General features: G+C 40.8%; 1 protein-coding gene across 4 annotated transcripts in view; it reads right to left on the bottom strand.

Moving 5' to 3' along the window:
• The window catches only part of pard3bb (par-3 family cell polarity regulator beta b), a 218,989-nt gene that overhangs the window by 92,528 nt on the left and 104,164 nt on the right, over nt 1–22,297 (bottom strand). For 3 of the 4 annotated variants that reach the window (XM_080497881.1, XM_080497880.1, XM_080497882.1), the window contains 3 exons: nt 17,392–17,436; nt 3,797–4,033; nt 148–376 (listed from right to left, as the gene is read on the bottom strand). In XM_080497881.1, coding sequence (XP_080354007.1) covers nt 148–376; nt 3,797–4,033; nt 17,392–17,436 — 511 coding nt within the window. The remainder of the gene's footprint in view (nt 1–147; nt 377–3,796; nt 4,034–17,391; nt 17,437–22,297) is intronic. The other variant, XM_080497883.1, reaches the window with a different exon arrangement.

The following is a 22,297-nucleotide window of genomic DNA, read 5'->3' on the forward strand; positions in this document are numbered from 1 at the left end:
TCACGCCTCACTTCGCTCACTCGAAAGACAAAGGACAACCTGAGTCTTGACGCTGGGAGGCTGCGGAGGGAAGACGTCTCGTCGGGGTTTGGCTCGGCACAGCGTGGCACAGTCGAGCCTTTCCAATGGAAAATGGCCTTCACTCACCTCAGCAGGCCAAAGCCTATTTTCTTGCTCTTCTTTTCCGTCTCCTCAGGCTCCTCTGCTTTCTTCTTCTCCTTTTCTTTTCCTTTGGGCTTGCTCTTTTCCTTCTTCTTTGTTTTCGCTTTCTTCTTCTTCTCCTTTTTGCCTTTCTCCTCAGTCTGATCACCGACTCCCTGGCGGGATGAACTACTGGCAGGGGTGTCCCGACCTGAACTCAGCTCCGAACAATCATCTTAAAGGAACGAAAGACAAAGAGGAGGAAGAACGATAATTATGGAGTGAGTGGGGGAATAATAATGTGTGAGAGTAGTTTTAGTCATTGTAATAAGAATCAAACCACAATGAGTCATTATCACTGAAGGAGGCCGACATGAAGTCAGAAGAAAAAAAACATATAAATGTTGTAGTTAAACATGTTATAATGGCTTCCATAATACTAAGCACGTGTTTGCAAATGAAATGCAGCAATACATACAATTACATGCTTGTCAGGTTGTTCTCTTATTTTGTGGACAGACAGGAAACAGAGTCAGATTTTAAAGCCAAACCAAATCAAAATGTTACTCCTGCAAAGATTTAATTGTGTGTCGGCATTTGAACCAACAACACCTAATTAGGATTGTTTGTTTGTGTAGCAGATCCATGGCCTTGTGCTCGTTCTACGTCCTTGTCAGCTTTTCACATTTCCACAGTTAAATAAAAATGAGCACAAAGACCAAACTTAACTCGAAAGAAACTAAATAAAAAAAAAAAAAAGAAGTGTGTGTGTCCTTTCTGGAGAGTTTAAATACAGTTTGAAAACATCCAGATCTCCATTTTTTGGCTTCCGTTCTTTCATTTTTCTTCAACCATTCATACTTTTTCCTCCATTCATCTAATGGGTTTCCTCATTTATGCTTTCTTTTTCCCTCTTCCTCTCCTACAGCCATTATTTCAACAATTAATTTGTACGTTCTTCATTCTTCTCAAATCAATGCATCCCATCCATTCTGGTTTTCTTTCTTTCTTCATTTCCATTTTTTTTCCTACCATCAGTATATTGTTTTATCAACTCCTCCCAATCTATCTTTCTCACTTCCATTCATCCTTTTTTAAACTTTTCTCCTTTCCATTTCTTCCATCAGACATCCATCCACTCTCTTTATTTTATTTCTTTATTTCTCTGCCTTCAATCCATCACTTCTTACCGCCTTCCATCCATTCATTTTTTTTCTTCCGTCAAGCAAACATAATTTTTCTTTATTCATCGATCTATACAGTCATCAATCCATCATCTATCCATTACTCCATCTCCTTATTAATCTGTTTGTTCCTCCCATACTTCCAAGAAATGTGTTTTGAGCACTACTAATCAGGAATGGCTTGAATTAATCAATCAGAAAGTAACAAATAGATAATGACTAGAATAAACAAGACCTCTGGATTTTGTCTTAATCTCAGGTTGGCAATTTGGACTGACTTGAATCTGAGATAAAAGTGGATTTTGGCTTCATATATACAGTGTGAGTGTGTGTGTATATATATATATATATATGTATGAAGAACTACATGCTATTTAATGCATTTCTATTATCCAAGTATTATTCCTCACCAATTAATGTTCTTTATTTAAAACTGCTTCTGCATGAGATAAAAATGGATATGATTTTCATCAAAGGAAAAAGTATGCGAGACAGATGGTAAAGTCAGGAAGTGAAGGTTGATGGCTTATCACTGCCCTTCAGAAAACTGTTCTCAGTCAATTAACAGCAGCCTAGAAAGTGTTGAGTATTTAGAAAGATGGTGACAGATGCGGCCACTGTGTGTGTGTGTGTGTGTGTGTGTGTGTGTGTGTGTGTGTGTGTGTGTGTGTGTGTGTGTGTGTGTGAGTGTTGACGCGCCCTATTAGTCGGATCCTGTGTGAGTGCAGTGATCTGAAACAGCCCGACTCATTACTCTGGTGGTGACTGATAAGAGTTTGCTGCTAATAACGCAGCTGGGAATCGGATCCGTGTTGATGTTTGGAGGCCTTGCGTCACGTTGCAGGAGAACGTGTAATTGAGAGAACACCTTGTACATGGAAGTAACCTGAGCGTATCGATGATTGTGTTTAAAAAAAGGACATGACATTTCTGAAAACGTGTGCCAGTGACTCAATGTGAGATTTACAAATGAAAACCTGTGGATTGTTGGAAATGTTCAAACTAGGTGGAGGTGGGAAGGAAAACTAAGTCGCACATTAATATCTAGTTAGTTTAGACTCAGAGCATCATCACGTTTCTCAATTACTGACGTCAAAGCAGTTCCAGCAACAACTAATAACGAAACAAAGTGATTGGAAGTGCAGTCAAATAAAAATAATACAGGAGAATTCAGTGCTGTAATGAAGGGGGAATTCACAGCTTCTTTTTAAATGGTAACATGTATTTAGGTGAAACTCGGTGGATATAAGAAATCCAATGTGATTCTGTGCAACAAATTAAATTTCTACATTTGGAAATCTAATAAATCCAATTTGGCAGAATATCAACTAAGAAAGTTATTTTAAGTAGATTTTCACGTTCTATGCTACAGTTTGGCAGTGCTAATAACAGAAGAATGCTCTGTAAAATCAAAAGCTCAAAGCAAAAACTTAATGTGATTGTTGGAGTCATCTATAGTGGACGAGGGTGATGGATGAGTATGAATGGTGAGTACTGTGTTTGTTCTCCGTGTAACTTCAAAGTAATTGAGACTCATTAAATTATTAAAATGACAGAAACCATGTGAAACACTCTTCATACAATAAAAAGACTATTACATGTTAAAGTACGTTTGTTAAAATGCACAACTAAAATGCTGTATATTATTAGATTGATGACATTCACAGACTATTCAAATTATAATGTAAACAATATGAATTGATGTGCTTTAACAGAAAAAAAAACTTACTGAATAATGACAAACAACTAAAACAACATTAGATTTCTCAACAATACAATCTATCTGATTTATTTGGTGCTGCATAGGTAAAAACTAAAATGTTCTTGATTGTTCTGATGGATACTGAGTTTTCATTGAAATTAATCTATGATGCACCAAGTCTCCTTTTTTAAATTGCATCACGGAAATAAATCAGCCATTAAATGATATTTTGATTGAGATGGACACATATTCACTTACTTGTGATGTTTATTGTTGACGATCACTGAAGTTAACAATGTCTCTTATTGTTTATCGTACAATGACAGTACAGTTTGTGTTTAGATGGTTTAGAGTTATTGGTGTAGGTTTCAGTAACTTTTGTGGCATACTATACTTTTATGTGTTTTGTCCGCTGATGCAGTACTTTCAATCACAGCAGAAGTGGAAGAACACTGTAGAAATTTAATTCCCACTACACTGAAATTAATTTCTAAAGTTTGAGGACATGCAAGCGAGAGGGGGAAAAAAAAATATTTGAGTGCTAACGAACCAAGAGGACAGCTCTCACAAAGGAAACATTAATTTAATGTGGGTTGTCAATGGATTTAGTGTGCACTCTGAGGTAGTTCAAGAATAAAAGGAGCGCTAACACCAATACACAGAAATGTAAGGAAAAAAGTAACCAAAACATCAGTAATTGTAAGTGCATGACGAATTTCACCATGGTGACCAATTGCAAGAAAAACAGACAAAAATAGACTGCTGACACCTTCTGGATTGCTCGTACCATCATCATCTTCAGCTGGTCCATCATACGACTTGTCAATAGCCGCGCGGAAGCTCTCGTTGCAACCTCGCCCTCTGACCATATTTGGACGAGGGCGGTGGAATGGGAGGAGTTCGCTTTTCCTGTTAACCTCTGACATGGCCGTCTGGAGACTCTCGAGCGAGCTGGACTTCTTCAAGCCGAGGGTCGGTCCGAGTTCCACGGGGGGAGAGGGCATCGCTGTGGAGGAGCAGAAAGATACAGCTGAACTCTGTGGAGCCACGCAAAAGAAAAGAAAGAAAACAGTGATGTCGTTAACCATGCAGTTGTTGACCCTGTGATTGATGTGGAGGCTGCTCCGCTCCTACAAGTTCTTCATCCATCACCACAAGTACACTGTGAGAGATATTACTGAGGGAGGGAGGGATCCAGCAGGAAAGATGATGAAGAGGAGCGAGATGGATGACAGGGGTGGAAGAATTCACGGGAGAGCCAAGAGGAAACATGTTGCAATGCTTTACATTCTCCACCATAATCGAAGTAGTGACAGCAGCTAACCTTGCCTGATCTGCATTAAACAGACTACTTAACAATAGTTGCTAACGCAGCCAAAGCTAACGTCACACACTGATTTCTGCAGTTGGACCAAGATCAATCTGCAGTCCCCCTGTGACTTTACCCAGCACTTGTGAGGATTGCTGTTGGTTAAACAAAAGGATGGGGGCAGAAGGTAATGTGGCTGTCACCATGTGCCAACTAAAAGCGGGGAAGATGCCGACGGTGGCCAAGGTGGGAGGAAAATGGTCGGAAGCCACGAGAAAATTAAGTTTCCTCGGGGGAATATCGCCGGGGAAAACCGCGGTGGCAGAGAGGAGGACAGAGAAAAATGAGGAAGAAGGGACGGAGGCTGGGCTGACTGCCAGCTCAAAATACTGGTAATCCCCACACACACACACACACACACACACACACACACACACACACACACACACACACACACACACACACACACACACACACACACACACACACACACACACACACACACACACACACACACACTTTGGATTCCTTGCTGGCTCCGGCTTGTCAATATGATGCCACTGTGATTCATGATAGCTAAACTTGCATCACTTTAGCTAATGATTCCCTATACACACTGCTGCTCGTGCGTGTGTGTGTGTGTGTGTGTGTGTGTGTGTGTGTGTGTGTGTGTGTGTGTGTGTGTGTGTGTGTGTGTGTGTGTGTGTGTGTGTGTGTGTGTGTGTGTGTGTGTGTGTGTGTGTGTGTGTGTCACAGCAAAGGAGATGAGAAGGCTGGATGTGACTTCCACATCTATTTAAACAACCATTAACCAAACACAAACACGCGGAGAGTAATAACGCAGGATAAATGTATGCACATGCATAATGTAAGTAGGATGCTCGGTGAGGAGGACGGTGATGAGATGGACAAAGGCCACAACATCTGAGACTGCCATCCATAAACAGTGTCTGCGTGGCATTCCGATGCACAATGAATTTTCTAAACGTCAGAATGGTGCATGATTAAAGCACACGGAGTCAACCCTGGAGTGATACTGTGGCTTTTGATGGAGGGAACACAGTTGAATCTAATGAAGATGTGTTTGGTTTTTTTTGAGATTCATAGCACATAAAGTGTGATATAAGTTTCAGACAAGGTTCCTACTATGCACAAAGAAAGCATGAAACAGTTCTGCATGGGCAAGAAAGGAAACAATGCATATTAAACACCTGCAGTATTGTTTTGGAGCTGTGTGCATGTGTGATCGAGGTCACAGGCCTTGACACTGTAAAAATCTATTTTTTTTTATCATTTTCTTCAACACCATTTGAAGTTCTTGGTAGAGCTGTACCTTCTGGAGTAATGTGAGGATGAATTGAAAACCCCTCACATAGGGGAGTTTCATCAAGTCCAGGTTGGGACAAAGTGGCTTTCTCTGCAGAGTTTGCATGTCCCCCCCATGAAAGCCATATTCTACTGTCCCGTCCTGCATAAAGAAGGACATTTAGCATGAAGGATCACTGCAGTATGATGGAAAAGGAGTGTTCAAACATGACAGCATGCCAAATTACAAAGTGTTCAAAACCTTTTTTTTTTTTTCCCCCTCCTGGATTCATCAAGATGACTGTCACTCCCAATCCATGCCGCCTCAGTTTGGCTCTGGCTACTTCTTAATCTTTCCCAAGATGTGGTTGATAATAAAGCGTGACCATTTTTGAAGCAGTGAAGGAGATCCAGTCTAAGTCGCAGATGGTGCCTGGCGTGTTTAAAGGACGGGACATCCAGACTGTTCCAAAAACAACGCAGGAACACCGGTGATGGGGAAGCACTGTGACTACTTTAAGGAGATAGAGACCAAATTTGATTGTGGTGCATTTTTGTCAGCAGATTCTCTGAACTTTGTGGTTGCATCTGCTAGTTTTTTTTTTGCATGAAAGAATCAAGACTTTTAATAATTTTATGAAATTAGTTTCGACAAAAAAGGGTTATTAATGTGGTGATTTGCCAAATTGTGCTTGGGCATCTTTGAGTAATCTTTTTTTATTTAATTGTTTTTTACTCTCTTAAAAAAGACTGTACAGCCTATGAGACAGCACGGGGTTGGTGTCCCACAAGGTTCCGTCTTGGGACCGCAATACATATCAAAAGGCTCAGATAAAAAAAAAACTATCAATTATTTTCCTTTTTATGCTCAAGACATTGATTTATCGTTGGGCTCCTACTTCTGAGAAATCCTTTGAACACGCTTGATTGGAAACATGCAACATGTTTTTCAGCATTCAGTACAATGTCAAAAAAGGCTAAACTTTTCTCAGAATTCTACTTCAGGAACAACTCTCTCAGAGATGGATGCGGCCCACATTTGAGCTCATTTCCTGTTTATTCAAAACGTATTAATACATTCATCAAAGAGAACTTTTTCCAAGCCTGAATTGGTCGTCTTCACATGTTTGGCAATTCATTGTCGTCTTATCTACAATACCATTAACTCTCTGCTATTTATCTTGTCTTTTTTTTTTTTTTTAAACTAGGAACAAGCACATTACAATTTTTGATTTTCAGACAGACTGCTGCTGACTGTTATAACTGAACTGATGAAGATAGTTTCCAAGTCTGTGGCACCAATTTCATGTGATTTTTCAATATTTACGACTTATGATCATTTTAAATGTGTTTACCTATTGTTCTTTCCAGTTATTATCATTGTGCTTTTTGTCGTTGCTGTCTTCGCCAGGTCTCTATAAAGTAGGGCTTGATTTTTAACAGGACTTGCATGGGGAATAAAGATCGTTGAGTGAAACCTGACACGTGACAGACCAACGTACATAAAAGTCCCTGCTTGAGTTCATGCCTAAACAAATCCTCCAAATCTTTCCGCCCACCTGTTCGTTGGCACTTCCATGTACTCTGTTAAGTGCACGAATACGCAAGCAGAACCCATTTATCTCGGTTTCTCTATTGATAACCAACTTTCCAAAACTTCCGACCAACACTCTACATGCTCAAACATATTACATTTTTTTAATACCAGGGTCGACAGGTCGTGTGTGATGTGAAGAAGTGGCTCATAAAATTTCAATAGATAATCCACGGTTTAGAAACACTAAAGTAGAGGGGATTAGCGCTAATAACATCTGCACAACATGACAGACCCACAAAGAAGGCTAGCACCAATTGTCCAAATATATATACACACACACACACACACACACACACACACACACACACACACACACACACACACACACACACACACACACACACACACACACACACACACACACACACACACACACACACACACACACACACACACACACACACACACACACACACACACTCCCACTCTATTACGTGTTTGCAGATACAGTGAATCTGAAGCATTGCACTTTACTTTAAAAGCACAATTGAGGTCACAAGAAAAGCCAAGATCTGTACATGTCCGTTTCTTTCACACACATCTTTCTGCACACGATTACATAGTTTCAAAGATTCATGAGTTGCAGTTCATTTGAATTCAACACAAGCAGAAGGTGGTGGGATCAGAGTTCATTCTTCACAGAGGATTTACAAACTTTAAGAGCAACTGCAGGTCTAACAGAGAAGGACAGGCATTATATATGTTAACTGCAACCTCCGAGTCCAAACCAGTGAGCTTGCCAAGCATTGGCCGGCAGGATGAATTAAATAGTTTTATAAATAGATTTGTGGTGTTTGGCCAGGTAATCAGTAAATGTATGGCGTGTGCAGACGCGCACACGCACACGCACGCACGCACGCACGCACGCACGCACGCACGCACGCACGCACGCACGCACGCACACACGCACACACACACACACACACACACACACACACACACACACACACACACGCCCTGTGTGATGAGCATGCATCCACAATCTCAAACACATGCTCTCTCACACTCAGTTTTTGCTGTGAGTAGCAGGATTTGTGTCATAAATGTAATTACTGGTGTCCAACTGTAAGATGATAGAATTAAGCTGCTTTTAAAGGGAGAGAGAGAGGAAAAGAGAGAGGGAGCAAGAGGGAGAGGGGGGCTTGAAGAGAAATGGGCACAGCGAGAGAATGGTGCAAAAAAAGAAACAAAAGGCGGCAGGCTTTGTATTGAAACAACGAGGATGGGAGTGACAACGGGAGAAAGAGAGAGCAGGCAGAGAGGAAAAAAAAAACCCCAACAAAATAAAACATTAAAAAAACAAAACAGAAAGAGAGATGATGCCAAGCTGTCCCAAGGCTATTCCGTTGGCAGGGAAGCAATGGGCTACTTTCAAAGTCAAAATTACACCGAGGAGCAGCTTAGCAGCAGGCTGCGGCAATGCACTCAACAACAGCCCCCAACTTCTGGCGAACCAAAGCGTACTTTAGAAGCTCTAATAAGGAGATGAAACTCCATTTCCTCTCTGTTCTACTTTTGCACACAGTAAGAGGGCAGGTCTCTCGGTGAAGACGATGGTTAAACTTCTCACACTGTCCCCGCGGTGAAAGTTCCCTCCTGCTTCTGTTGAAGAAAAGCGTTACATCACAGCCCAAACACAACACAACCCTGCTGTGGAAGGGTCTGAAGGACATATACATTGAATTATTTACATTTTACTGGATAAATTATTCAAGCAATAATCATAACTGCGATTGTATAGCGGCTAAGTGTTGACTTTCAAAATTATGCACGCGTAATAACGTACTTATGTAAGAAGGAGCACGTGCGATGGAGAGCGTTTGTCAGAGCACATGTGTGTAATTGAAGTGGGATATTGCAGAGCTGAGTGGAGGGGAGATCATTCATGTGGCCTGCAGTTCCTTGTTTATTATATGTGTGTGTAATGTGGGTCCCATCTTCCTGCTGATGAAACAAGGTTTTGCTCTCCCACAGGGCTCAATGGTAATTGAATAGGAATCAAGAGCCATAAAAACACGTGACATCATTTTCAAGCTCACGTCTTTATTTACTGGTTCCTACTGAGTTTAATGTAGATCTAGCTGCATAGAAAAACAATATAAAAAGCAATAATAATGCAGTATGTAACATTATCCCATGCAAACACAACTAAAAGTGTGAGTGCCTACAAGAAGCCACCATCTGAACACACAACAGGGACCCTCAACAACCTTAATCATAGGGGAGTAAAACAGAAACTGTTGAGGTTTTCCCCAAAATATAGCTGGACCTTCAAACTGGAACGGAGGTGCTTCTTCATACTTTCTTCATGTCTAATATTGTTGACATGAGGTGCAGCGTCGCACAGTGAAACTTTATTATATGTTTTGTTAACTATATTAAGTCTGCTGAGAACACTTTCCTTGTTCTAGCTGATGTCACCTTGTCAAAGACTGAGGTACATTTATGTGAGGCTGCTGTCACACTACATGAGAGAGCAGGCGTGGTTAAGTACGTAAAGGAGCCGACCAATCAGAGTGGAGGGCCTAAAAGTACCGTATATAGGGACTAATTTTGGTCATTGAGTAGCAATACTGCGTTGCTTCATTGACAAGTTTTTCTTTAGTCCAGCTCTTTACAATTTCTGAGAGTTTCATCAGATTGTTTTTAAGGTCATCTTTATACAACAACATTTCAAGTGAAAACGCATAATTTTTGTGTTCTCGTTTGACAAAGGCTTCATGTTTTGAAAACGATGCCCGTTGACAAAGAAATGCTGAAAAATAATGAATTTTTAACGCTGGACTGCTCGTGGGGCCTGTTTGTTTTTGTAATGAATCCACACACACGTGCACAGAGAATACGCCATTAATATTAACAATGTCAAGTCGGTGAAGTTGGCGTGGTTTTCAAATATAAAACTACAAAGGCCCAGGAGAATATGGACCGGGCGTCATGCCAGTCTGGATGCAAACATTATTGTTAGTGTACAGCTACTCACACATGGATAAAATAACTATTTGCCATGGACGAAGTCTACAGTAGCAGAGCTTTGGTAAAGTTGCATTTTCCCTGGTATTTATGAAAAGTTGAATTTTCAGTAACTCTGAGTACCGTTGTGATGTAAACAAGCAACCAATACGTGGCAAAAGTCTTCAGCTTTCACTGAAAAATGTCATACAAACAGGGCCTTTATATTTACCAAGAGCTTCAACCTCTGATGTTTTTACAAATCAATTTGAAAAATGTTCCTTTTGACTAAAGAATGACAAGAAGGAGATTTAAAGACTGGACAGACTGGGGATTGCTGGTTCGCTTGATAACTTTAGTATTATACTTACAGCACAAGGACATCCACAGGACAGCATCAAGGCTGTGTCCTATATGAGCTATTTATTTACCTTTTCAGTTGAGAAATATCACATAGAGTATCTTTAAAGAAACAAGCCTAATTTGGTCTTCAAATGAGCACTTTAAAAATCAATACATGAGAAATTAGCAAGACTAGTGTATATTTTGTTAGTTCTTAGCAGATGTGCTGTGTAAAATCAATTTGAAAGTCCATCACTGCAAAACAACATTAAAATTATGACGACAATTACAAATATCTCTCCAATTCCAACTATTGGGCTTTTCTGTCAATTTCATATTTAGCATCAGTTTCTGACAACCCGCTCTATCCCTGAATGAATGGCCTGGCTTTCTGTATATAACATACAGTACACCACATGCCAGATATCACTGTGTACGGCCTGATAGAGATGAATGGCCATACCAGCAAGAAACGACAGCGCTGACCATCTCCTGATTACTGCTCACCGTTATTGGCTTACTGGGGGGCGGTGGAGAGGGGTCAGAGGCCATTCAATATACACAGAGTCAGCCAAGAGTCTACACAAAGAAGGCAAGACATCGGGTGAGCGTGAAGCACACCAGACAGGGAGCAGGTACCTCATGAGCAACAAGGATAAAGAAAACATGTCTGAGCGCAGACATGCACAGATGCAAACACAATAAGTGAAATGATAAAAGAAGGATGGAAAAGCAGGGTTTTCCTGAGTTCGGCTGTTTGGATTCCAGGCTCCACAACAGTTGTAAAGTGCGAATGTGCGCCGGCATCGGGTGGCGTCTGTACACGTGTGCACACAGCACGGACACACACAAATTGAGCTGCTCTCCCTTTGACAAATTAATCCATCAATCCACATCAGACAAACAAGGTGGCTTTCAGGTTAAATCCAAAGCAAAGTCTGCAAGAGCCAGAGAGACTGGGGAACAATGAAACAGGGGGAAAACACACAGAACGAGAGAGCGTGATAAAGCGGAGACAATCACAGCGAAGGAGACGGCGGGGGAAAGACGGCGATGTGGGCCCCCTAAAGACTCGGGTTTTTGGCAGAGTCTTGTCAGTGTGTGACTGTTGTCAAAGTCAAAGTTACACCGGGGAGAGATCCAGACAATGGGCCGCACCGGCGTCCCTCAGCATCACACGGCCCCCCTGACACATGCACACAGAGACGTTTTCACAGAGACGGTGTCCGTCCTAAGCTCCTCTGCCTGTTTGCCAGCCCTATAAGCCTGAATGGCGTTGGCACGGAAAACGAGAGGCGGAGAGTTGAAATGAGAGCGAGAGAGGGAGACAGACAGACAGAGACGGGGAGCGCCGGCAGTGGGTGGAGGAAGCAAAGTGGGGCAGTACAAAGACACGCAAGTAAAACAAAAGAAGACAGGCATTCTGGCAGTTTAACACCAGTTTACTGCATGGCAAAAACGTGGCTTATATGTGGCAGGGTGTATCTAAAAGAGCAGACAGATGAAACCGTTCAGTCAGTTGTTGCTTCCCGGGGAAGCAAGGTAAACACCAGGACTATTAAACAAAATCGAACCCAGCTTCCTTATGCACAGATCTGGTGGAAATATATTGCCATTGAAAAGAAAGATCTCACATGAAATGAATCTGGGAGCCACACACAACCGCACACAGCGCTCCAGGCTGTCTCCATCACCCAAGGAAAACAAAGTGGAAGAAACACAGCTGCAAGCATTTGTTTTATGTCCTGTCAGCATTTCTTTTATCTGGGTGTTTGACTGTACCGTCCTATTTAAAAAGTGCTCTAACGGGAGAATCAGTCTACACAATATGAAGTGATTTTACTGGGCTTTTTCTGTGTTTGTCTGTCACCAAGACTGTTCATGAAGCGGCAGCAACACTGAGTAAAGACTTTATTTTGGCGCATTTCTTCTGTCACTTTCACTGTTCCCTCACGCACAGCTGATTCAATATATTACTGGAAAGGCCAAGCTCCTATTTCTCTGTGCCACGGCGAAGACCTCAGGCACGTCTGACCACAACGGCACCCGCTGGCACCAGATTGTTTATTTATCACAAGTATCTGCAAAGATTTAACTGAAGGGAGTTTGGAAAATCTGTTCGGGTTAAGAAAAGCATGGAGACCCAAAAAGAATACACACACACACACACACACACACACACACACACACACACACACACACACACACACACACACACACACACACACACACACACACACACACACACACACACACACACACACACACACACACACACACACACACACACACACACACACACACACACACACCTACCTCCTCATTTTCCAAAGGGGTCCGCATGCACATTTTGTGATATGGAGTCTAATTCCCATCATTTCTCATCTCCGATTGCACAAAATTATAATATAATAAGAAATCCCCACACTCACATTTACCGCAGGATGATGGAGCCTTTCCATTACCATAACATTACCATAATGGTCAAAGTTTTATATGACTGATTTGCGTGTGTGTGTGTGTGTGTGTATGTGTGTCTGTGTGAACATGACTGTGTGTGTGTGTGTGTTGTGGTTTCTTAGGTCTTGGAAGGGCAGGCTATTGCTGGAAGTGAAAACACCATTCCCAGAAGTCATTGTCTTTTAAAACGGCTAATATCCCCGGACCCCGCCCCGATCCCTCGTCCCTCACCAAAAGCCAGTGCAGCTGTCAGACGCGGCAGACGCCGGTTTGTTGGAAGCATTTCGGTTATAAAAAATACATTAGAGCGAAGGAAAGTGGGTTGGAAAAAAAAAAAAAAAAAAACCTGCCGCGCTTGCCAGGCACGCACTCTCCTTTTAACAGCTCTCTGGGCTATGTGGCATTATAAAACAGGAGACACACTGACAGGCAACAGGTAGGGGGAATGTGTAAATAGGCTTCAGTTAAAATGTCTGGACAACAGCCAGTGGAAAGGAAGATAAAGGGCCTCGGGGGGGGGGGGCACGTTTATGAGACTTTCAGACTTTCAACAGACAATACAACACAGAACACAGTCAAAGCTAAAGACACTGCTTAGTATGAATCAGAGACAATTCACAAGCAAAATGACTCAGTTCAACATGCTGGAAGTTGCCGAGTTAATGTTTCTGTCAATGTGAATCGAACATGATCCAGTCCAGAAATGCATTCGGAGGGGAGCCGGAGATGTTAGGGGCGGGTGAGGGCAAATACTTCAGCCAAGACTGCTGCCCATGGTTGAGATGTGAAAGAAACCCATGAAGAGACAAGTGAAGAAGTCGAGAGCTGCGGCCCTCAAATTTTTTTCCGATTTTTCTTTTTTATAGCCACTACAAGGGAATCCAGTAATAGGAAGGGCTATTTTCAAATCGTGTTTGTACAAACCATTGATTTTACAAATTATACGGCCCAATGGTTTCCAAAATGTGCTGAATGAAAGAACTGAGGCATAAAACTAAGGCATAAAAACAGCACCCACCTATAAACATGAACAATCAAAGGAAATTGTTGTTGTTGTTGTGTTAACTTTTTTAAAATTGTTCAGATAAATACAAATACCCTCACAGCAGCCACATGTGCAAACATGTTGAATATAAACTGGGTGTCACATCTTAAGTTGTGCAATGTTTAGAAACGTCACTATGATTTGACTGACACGCAGTGCGGTCAGTCTGAGATCTCTCACTGGAGATGGCAGCCAAGCAAGACGCTCACACACCACTGAGGTTTCGCCTCTTACCCAAGGACACTTTGAGAAATGGAGCGAGTGAGATGAGAATCAAACCGCTACTTTGAATTGGACGGCGACCAACTGAGCCTCAGCCTGAAGGCTCCTGCTGTTGTATGTTGGTGAGAGTGGCATTGTCTGCCAACGTTTTGCCTTAAATATTTTAGAAACTCTGAGATCTGAGAAGGGGGAGTCCAGATCCTCTACTTCTAAGGGGAAAAAAAAGGTTGGGAAAAGAAGTCTTGACAAGTTGTATTTCATACTGTAAGAAAGAGAAAAAAACACAGGATCAACTAAATCTGAAATTATTGTTTTTTTCAACCCAAAATATGGGCAAGGATATGAATAATAGTGTCTGAAATTGAACATTGTGAATAAATCTGACACATCTACTGTTATTGTACTATTTGAATGTGATTCTTACTGGTATCAAAGAAACCCACACACCAATTTCAGCTTATTCAAAACAAATCAGCATGGATCACAATTTGAACAAAGCTCATAAAATAATATGGATTTATTAATTTTTTTTGTTACAAATGACACATTCATCCCCGTTAACATCCAAAGCTCTTCAATTTATCAACCACTTTTCGCACCAAACTATTCAAACCAGCCGAAATAACACTTTGGATGCTGAAACTTTGAACTGCAATACATTTACAAAAACTAAAAAAAGAAAATGTCTAATAGTGTTCATTTGGGTTGTTTTGTTTTTTGTTTTGTTTTTTTCAATTTTTTGTGTTTGGTGTTTCCAGATGTGGAATTAATAAATTACAAATAACCAGATCATTGTTAATAAGTAGTATACTTGAGTATTTAAAAAAACAAACAAAAAAAACCCCCTACAAAATGACGTTTTGTTCTTTTTTTCCCACATGTTCAGTTTCATTTATACCCAAGAACATTTGAACTACTTTTGGAATCCCAAGTTTTGATTAAACACAATTTTATTTCATATTGTAGCATTTTAATATGCGTTCTTTGTGGCAAATCAGTTTATTCTCTGAGCGGACAAAATCCCTGGTTCATAATCACATTTGCTTACCATGATATGATTGTTAATTTAAAACGAAGTTGATGAGCTCAAGTGAGGTTACCTTGAACGTATTCTTAAGAAAAGATATTGCTACGATTAAAATTTTCTCATCAGCTCAATTTGTACTCGAGAGGAGAAACTGAGGAAGTAAAAAAAATTTTTTTTTTAAACGGTTGCATTTTATTCATTCAAACTATTAATCTGGATTTCTCTCTCAAGCAAAGAAGTCAAAACCTTGCCTTTCATTTCTTCTATGTCTTGTCTTTTACGCTCCTTGTATCACCTTGCTCGCACTGCGTAGGACGGCTATAGACCGGGTGAATAAAAAAAAGTCTGTACCAGCATGTAGAAAAGAGAGGCATAGTACAATGTGGAAAAGGGCAGGATTGATTGACAAGAATAAAGTGGCAAGCGCCGAGACACACACGCATAAAGTGGCATGAAGAGTGCTCTTACTCTCAAGTAGCAAATGAAACAGGGGGAGACTTCAAGGCGAAGGAAGAGAGAGAGAGAGAAGTTTGAGATCAAACTTTTTTACAAAAGATGTGTTTGTGTGACACGAAGGTGAGAGCTTTTGAAGCGTTGCCCATCTCTGTTTCTCTGCCTTTTTAGATGAACGGCCCTCTTTCATTCGGCTGCATTTTCTCTTACCCGCATGTACAATCTCGTCGGTGCCGGTGTTCAAGTGGCCGCCATAGTTTCAGCTTTCAGCCCTCTACATACAATCCGCCCGCAAATTTCACTTCCATTTGTACTTTGTGTCTGACAAGAAAGAACTCCTTAATTTGTCCAGAGGAGCTGGGTGCACAGGGGGGGGGCAGAAGCAAATATGAAGTGGTGTATAAGTGCAACTGAAGAGCGGGCAGAGAAAATGAGAACATACCAGATCACATATATTCTGTTTATACGGAGGGCAGGAAGTGCACACACCCGCGGAGATTGTCTTTGTTTTCTGCTCAGATTTGTCGCAAAATGAGATCACAGCTGCATTTGAGGTTCAACTATAAACAGAAATGAAGTATTTTGACTGAAAAACAATGATTTGAACCATCAAATCAACACTCGCGTCATTATTCACTGAAATAGTCCTGTGGTGGATAGACATGCATGAGAGATTGAGCAGTGAGCCTGAGTGCAGGTCACCCCGGCCGGGCCAGGCCGAGGAACCCCACAATGCGAGAATATTCACGTGACTTTCACAGACAGTAGGAATGTTTTCCCTCAGGGTCCACTGACTCGTTCCTGCATCACTGAGAATGTTAATTGTTTTAGATCAACAAGTCCTCTTTTGTGCAATGAAGAACGATGTAAAAATAGCTTTGGGCTGCCATGCACACTAAGCAGAGTTAGTATTAGCATGAGCAGCTGTCTTCCACGAGTTTGTTTATTGTAGAAAGAGCGCACCAAGTATACATTGACTCAGTGTTGATCAGAAACTGAATTACGAATTCATGCAGAGAACTAGCCCGTTAGTGTCCATGACATAGAAAACATTTAAATTTAAATGCAAGAGTTACAAGAAATAGATTCAACCTCCATAATAGAATGAATTGTAATGATCCTCTTCAATTAAAACTATGATAACTTGTAGAATATCATTAGTGCTATAGTACTCCTCAATAAACTCAACACTTCTTTTGTCATCCTGTACTCTTGATTTTTGTCTTTCTCTATTATCTGAGTTACCATAATTCTTTCAGGATTTATTAGTGCGTGTTCTCAAATGTTGATTTCTGGATACAATTCTTACAATTCGCTGCTGTTCTGCAGTCCATTTACGGCCCATATGTTTTCCGTTTTCTCATAGCAAATGCTAATAAGTAATTCCGATTCGAGATGGAATATCTGAAGGATGAACCTGGATACGTATTTTTTGTCTGTTGTACATTCAGGTAATCAACCCCCATTTGACACGCTTCATTAACTTTCTTCCCTACGCCTCTCTCTCCGCCATTCATCGCGTATTTTTCTGCCATCTTTTCATTATATTTCTTGACGAACCGGGCCTCTCTGTGAGTGCAAGTGCGTGTTTTTGAAATTTCCATATCTCTGACAATAATCATTCAAACATGTGGGCGTTATTTTTTTTGGCTCACCTGAGGTGTTTCCAACGAGCGATCCAACGTTGCTCTCATCTGCCACTGTAACACAAGAACCACCAGTTAACACACGTGCTGTACATCCACGCAAACACTTTCCACCGCTTTCCCCTCTGTCTGATTGGCCATACGTAAAAGAACTAAATTGCTGTGTGCACCATTTTAATCTTTTAGTCCCCCCCCCAAATCATTCTCGACCCCACTATTATCCCTGCTGTCTCATTTTACAAGATGGCGGCGTGTCTCCTCTCCTCTCCTCTGATCTTAAGTTGGCTCCACTGCTACTGAAGTCATTCCTTCCCTTCCTCCCTCTCCTCTCACTTCATTTGTCATCCACCCTCCCTCCCCTCCTCTCCATCTTTCCTTGCCCCTCATCTATCCTTTTCGCCTTCCTGCCCTCTCACCCTGGTGTCTCTCTTCCCGTGTTTTCATTTTTTCTCGGGTTACACACTCCTTCCATCCTGCTCCCCTCTCCTCCATCCTTCCCTCCTTTGATCTCCATTCCCATTGTTAATAGTCCTTTCACTTTCTGCCCCCCCCCCCCCCCCACCCTCTCAAAGTCTTTCTTTTTGCCTTTTTATGCGTCTTTCTGAAAGCCAACGATGAACACATTGACTGGTAGCACAGCGCCAAATGCACACACGCAACCACAAAAGCCGAGCGCTAACATCGTCTCTCCAAATAAATACTTTTCTAATGAAAAACAAGTCTCGAGCGGAGCTGCGTGTGTGTATTTGTCTGCGGCGAAGAAGGATAACTGCATTGGCGGCACAGTAGTTAAGCGGATCGCTTGTGTGACGCATTCATTTAGGAGGGAGTCTCCCGGAGATACAAACATGCAAACACCAAAGTTGTCTCTTTATAATCACACTAAAAATAACAATTACTAGCGCCAATCTCACTGCTTCAGCTAGAGCCTCAGAGATCAGCCCAAACATAGTTACAGGCAGGATGTTTCAAATAAAACCAGTGGAAAGCAAATCCTACAAAATGGAGAGGGAGAGAAAGAAAATAAGTGACTGGTGGATAAAGTGGGACAGATTTCATGATTTGGAACGAATTCTGAAGCTTTTTATTTATTTATTTATTTTCTAATTGGTCTGCAGTTATAAATAACAGTAGATCTAATTAAATAAAAATGAAATGATCCAACTGACCCATGAAAGAAATGAGATCTGATTCTTTTCAGTTTGTTTTTTTTGTTGTTTTTTTTTTACCCCCGCTAACACAAACATGAAAGTCAAAGCACAGCATGAAGTCACACACACAAAAATAGTAATTGGTCACTTTATGTTGTTAAAATGGTGTTTTCACCATGTAAAAAAAAGCTTTTGTAGCACCAATTAACATGGCAATTTTCACAAATTATAAACTGTTATCCGCAGTATTTACTGACATGCAGCATTTGAACTTTTGAAAACCAGTAAAATGGGATTGTTTTGAGACTAAAGAAACCAAACAAACAAGTGACTGCAGTAATGATGGAAAACTTTAGTTCAGGCGTCACATCCAGTTCAGTTTGATCTCAACTGGGATGGATGAGTAAAATTGGCTTAATAGCATATCAATTCTGATGAACTAAAAAAAAGTTATCTTAGTTTTGCAAAACATGTGTCTATCTTGAACATGTTCAAAAGATGCTTTTTTTCAAATATAAAACATATATAATGAACTGCCACAGTGTTTCTCCTCACACAACATTTTTCATTTCCATATTCTTTTAGCAGCCATCAGCATGTTTGCATCTACTAATCCTCACAGCATGGGTTTGAATGCTAATACTATTTTGCCAGCAATAAGATGGCGAGCTTCCACTGCTGATTTCTGGACTACGTCATGGTATTGTTGATATAAGCTCTTTAGTTCCAGTCTCAGGCCCTGCGCACATTCCAACGTTTCAAGTGAAAACGCATTGATTTTGTGCTTCCATTTCAGAAAAGTTTCATGTTTACGCGACAAAACGATGGAAGTGGCAGATGCACTAAAGATGATATCGTTTTCATGTTTGGTCTGTCGATGCTGTTGGTTGTTGGTTTTTTAATGAAACAATGAAGTTGTTATTATGGTGACTGTCAACTATAAACTACTAAGAATATGTACTGGGAGTCATGATACTCTAAAAAGTTAAGTGTTGCGCAGTTTACATGGTGAAGGATTTGGATTTTTTTCAAAAAGTTACCTTGGAAGCCTTATTCAAAAAGTTGCACTTGCTTTGGCGACAGGCACCATTACCGTGTACACAGACAACAAAAGTTTCCATTTTCTCTTGAAAACATGTAAACCGGGGCCTCAGACGTGTGTTATGTCATCAACTGCTGCAGAAGCCATGACAGCATCAGAAGTTATCGTCTATGTTCTGAGCAACTCTCGGACCACAACACTGCAACGCAGCAATCTATGTCAACATTAAAATCTCATTCGACTGTAATGAAAACATCAGTTCTTACTTGATGAAAATATCACACACTGCACCTTTAATTGGCTGGTCTCGAGTCAGCATTAGCAATATTTGGCAGTAAATTAATACTTAACTCTGTTGCAGCCGTTGTTGCTGAGCAGCATATCATAATATCCATAAGCTTATGCAAAACCACCAGATTTTGAATGATCACTTTAATTAAAATGTGCTGTGTGAAATGGGCAGCTAATAAACAAAGCTTAAACATTTTAGCCAGAAACTTTTCCCGCGTCCCACTATGAGCGCATGCAGGATTTTGGCGACATCTGTGTGTGGATTGATAAAAATTCAGTAGAGATCTGTTAGACAGAACCGATTGTTTACACCACATGTCTCACTATAGAGTTAGTTTGACTGCGAATGCATCATTTACATACATACTAATGAGGGGTGTGATCTACATAGTAATGCCCAGCCATGTTTGCTGACAAAGATGTATTTGCAAATTAATATGTTTGCTTAAGTTTAATAACTTTATTAGCTGATAAGGGTGATGGGGGGTAATAATTTGTGGTTATGATAGCAGGACCCCAGTGAGATCTAATTGTAAAAATATTTCACAATATCAAGCTTTCTGTGTATATTTATCCAGAACATAAAACCACATCTGAGGGTTAACGGTTATGTCCTGTTTTGCAATAAGTGAGCAATACATTTTCCTGACTTTACAGAGACATGGGGCATGCTGGGAATACGAAAAATCAACAGAGTGGGATCAAGCAGGATTTCCAGCCTCGTCTGGAGGGATAACGTTTATCCCCAAAGATGTAAGGTCCTCCCCTCTACAGTATGTCTCAAGAACAAACAAAAAAAAAAAAAGCATGATAATGTTCGGGGTATTATCCTCTTCACCATCAGTAAAGATCATTTAGTAATACCTTGGCGCACCGACCTTTCGTCGCCAAACCTCTGGAACTCAATCCCACTATGCATCAGACTCTTGCACTATTGAAGGGGTGGCGTAGGGGTTGGGGGGTGGGGGTCATTCACGACCTTGCATTTCCAAACATCTTTCATCATTTAAAGGCCAAAGCTTAATTTTCTTTGGAGCGATAGTTAATTATCTCATGTTTTCAACTTTGCGAGTTGAGAATAAACTTTTCACAAATCTGAAGCTTCTTTGTCCGATTTCCAGGTGTGGTAATGTTGCCACACATTCACCTTTCCCGAAAGGGACGTCTATTTAAAATATCATCCATTATGTTGTCTTCTTTGTTCTATTCGCTGTGGGAGCACAAGACTGCCCCCATATGTCATATGTGGTATTACATTTAAATTACATGTGAAGCTCACCAAAGTCAGCATGCTAACCAGCCAGCTCCAGAGAAGATTGAAAAGTAAACACAAACAGAAACTAAAACTCTCTACAGTGACTGAAGACTTCCAACTATTGCACATAAGTGGTACTGTGTTTATTTTACATATTTGACTTGTAACATGACAAACTACCTTCAGCTTTACAACCACAAACATCCTAAAAACAAGGGGATGCATTTTGGACAAACAAACGTAGTGTTTTGTTTTTTGTATATTTATTTTTGTTTATTTTTCTTTTTTTTTTCAGTTCTGAACCCCTCAAAGTGAGAAAGAGCTATTCAGTCATTATGTTGTTATTTTGATTTCGTTGAAAATTGAAGTACAACACTGTAACACATATCCACACAGGTTTTCATGCTTTTCGGGGAAATTGCACGTATTTCATTCCTTTCCTGTAGGCTCATTCTAAACTGAACAGTATCTGTTACTTGCATAACATTAATCCCAGCAATAGGCTGGATCTAACCTTCAAGCTCTTCTTCATCTAAAGAAATAATTGTTTTCGTTGTGAAGACTTGTTGGGTTTTTTTATCCACCACATTCACACACACACACACACACACACACACACACACACACACACACACACACACACACACACACACACACACACACACACACACACACACACACACACACACACACACACACACACACACACACACACACACACACACACACGAGAGAGAGAGGACTTTGGGTAGTGACATTTGAAACAATACGCTTCTGTTGTGCTGCGGCATGAACTGTCATATTGTACAAATGTATGCACAAGCACAGAAGCACAGGCGCACACACACATATGCATACTTCTAAAGTTGACTTTTTAACTGTCACTGAAATGCCACCAAACTGTCACATGAGGGTATCTGCCATCAGAGAGCAACAGAAGACAAAGATGTTGGCAAAAGTGGGATCAGAGTGATTGCAAAAGTCGCCTTTGTGACATTTCATTGCATAACAAAAAGACCAAAGTGAAGAGTTGGTCTTTTTGGTGGACATTGCAAACTACACATTTTCACCGGTATTCTATTTATTTATGAAAGAAACATGTCATGAGGCCAGATCAGATGATGAGTTTTTTTAACTGTTTCTGTTGCTTATGGTCGATGTGGTCATGCATCAGAA

This window comes from Blennius ocellaris (assembly GCF_963422515.1).
Source record: "Blennius ocellaris genome assembly, chromosome: 6".
Classification (NCBI taxonomy): domain Eukaryota; kingdom Metazoa; phylum Chordata; class Actinopteri; order Blenniiformes; family Blenniidae; genus Blennius; species Blennius ocellaris.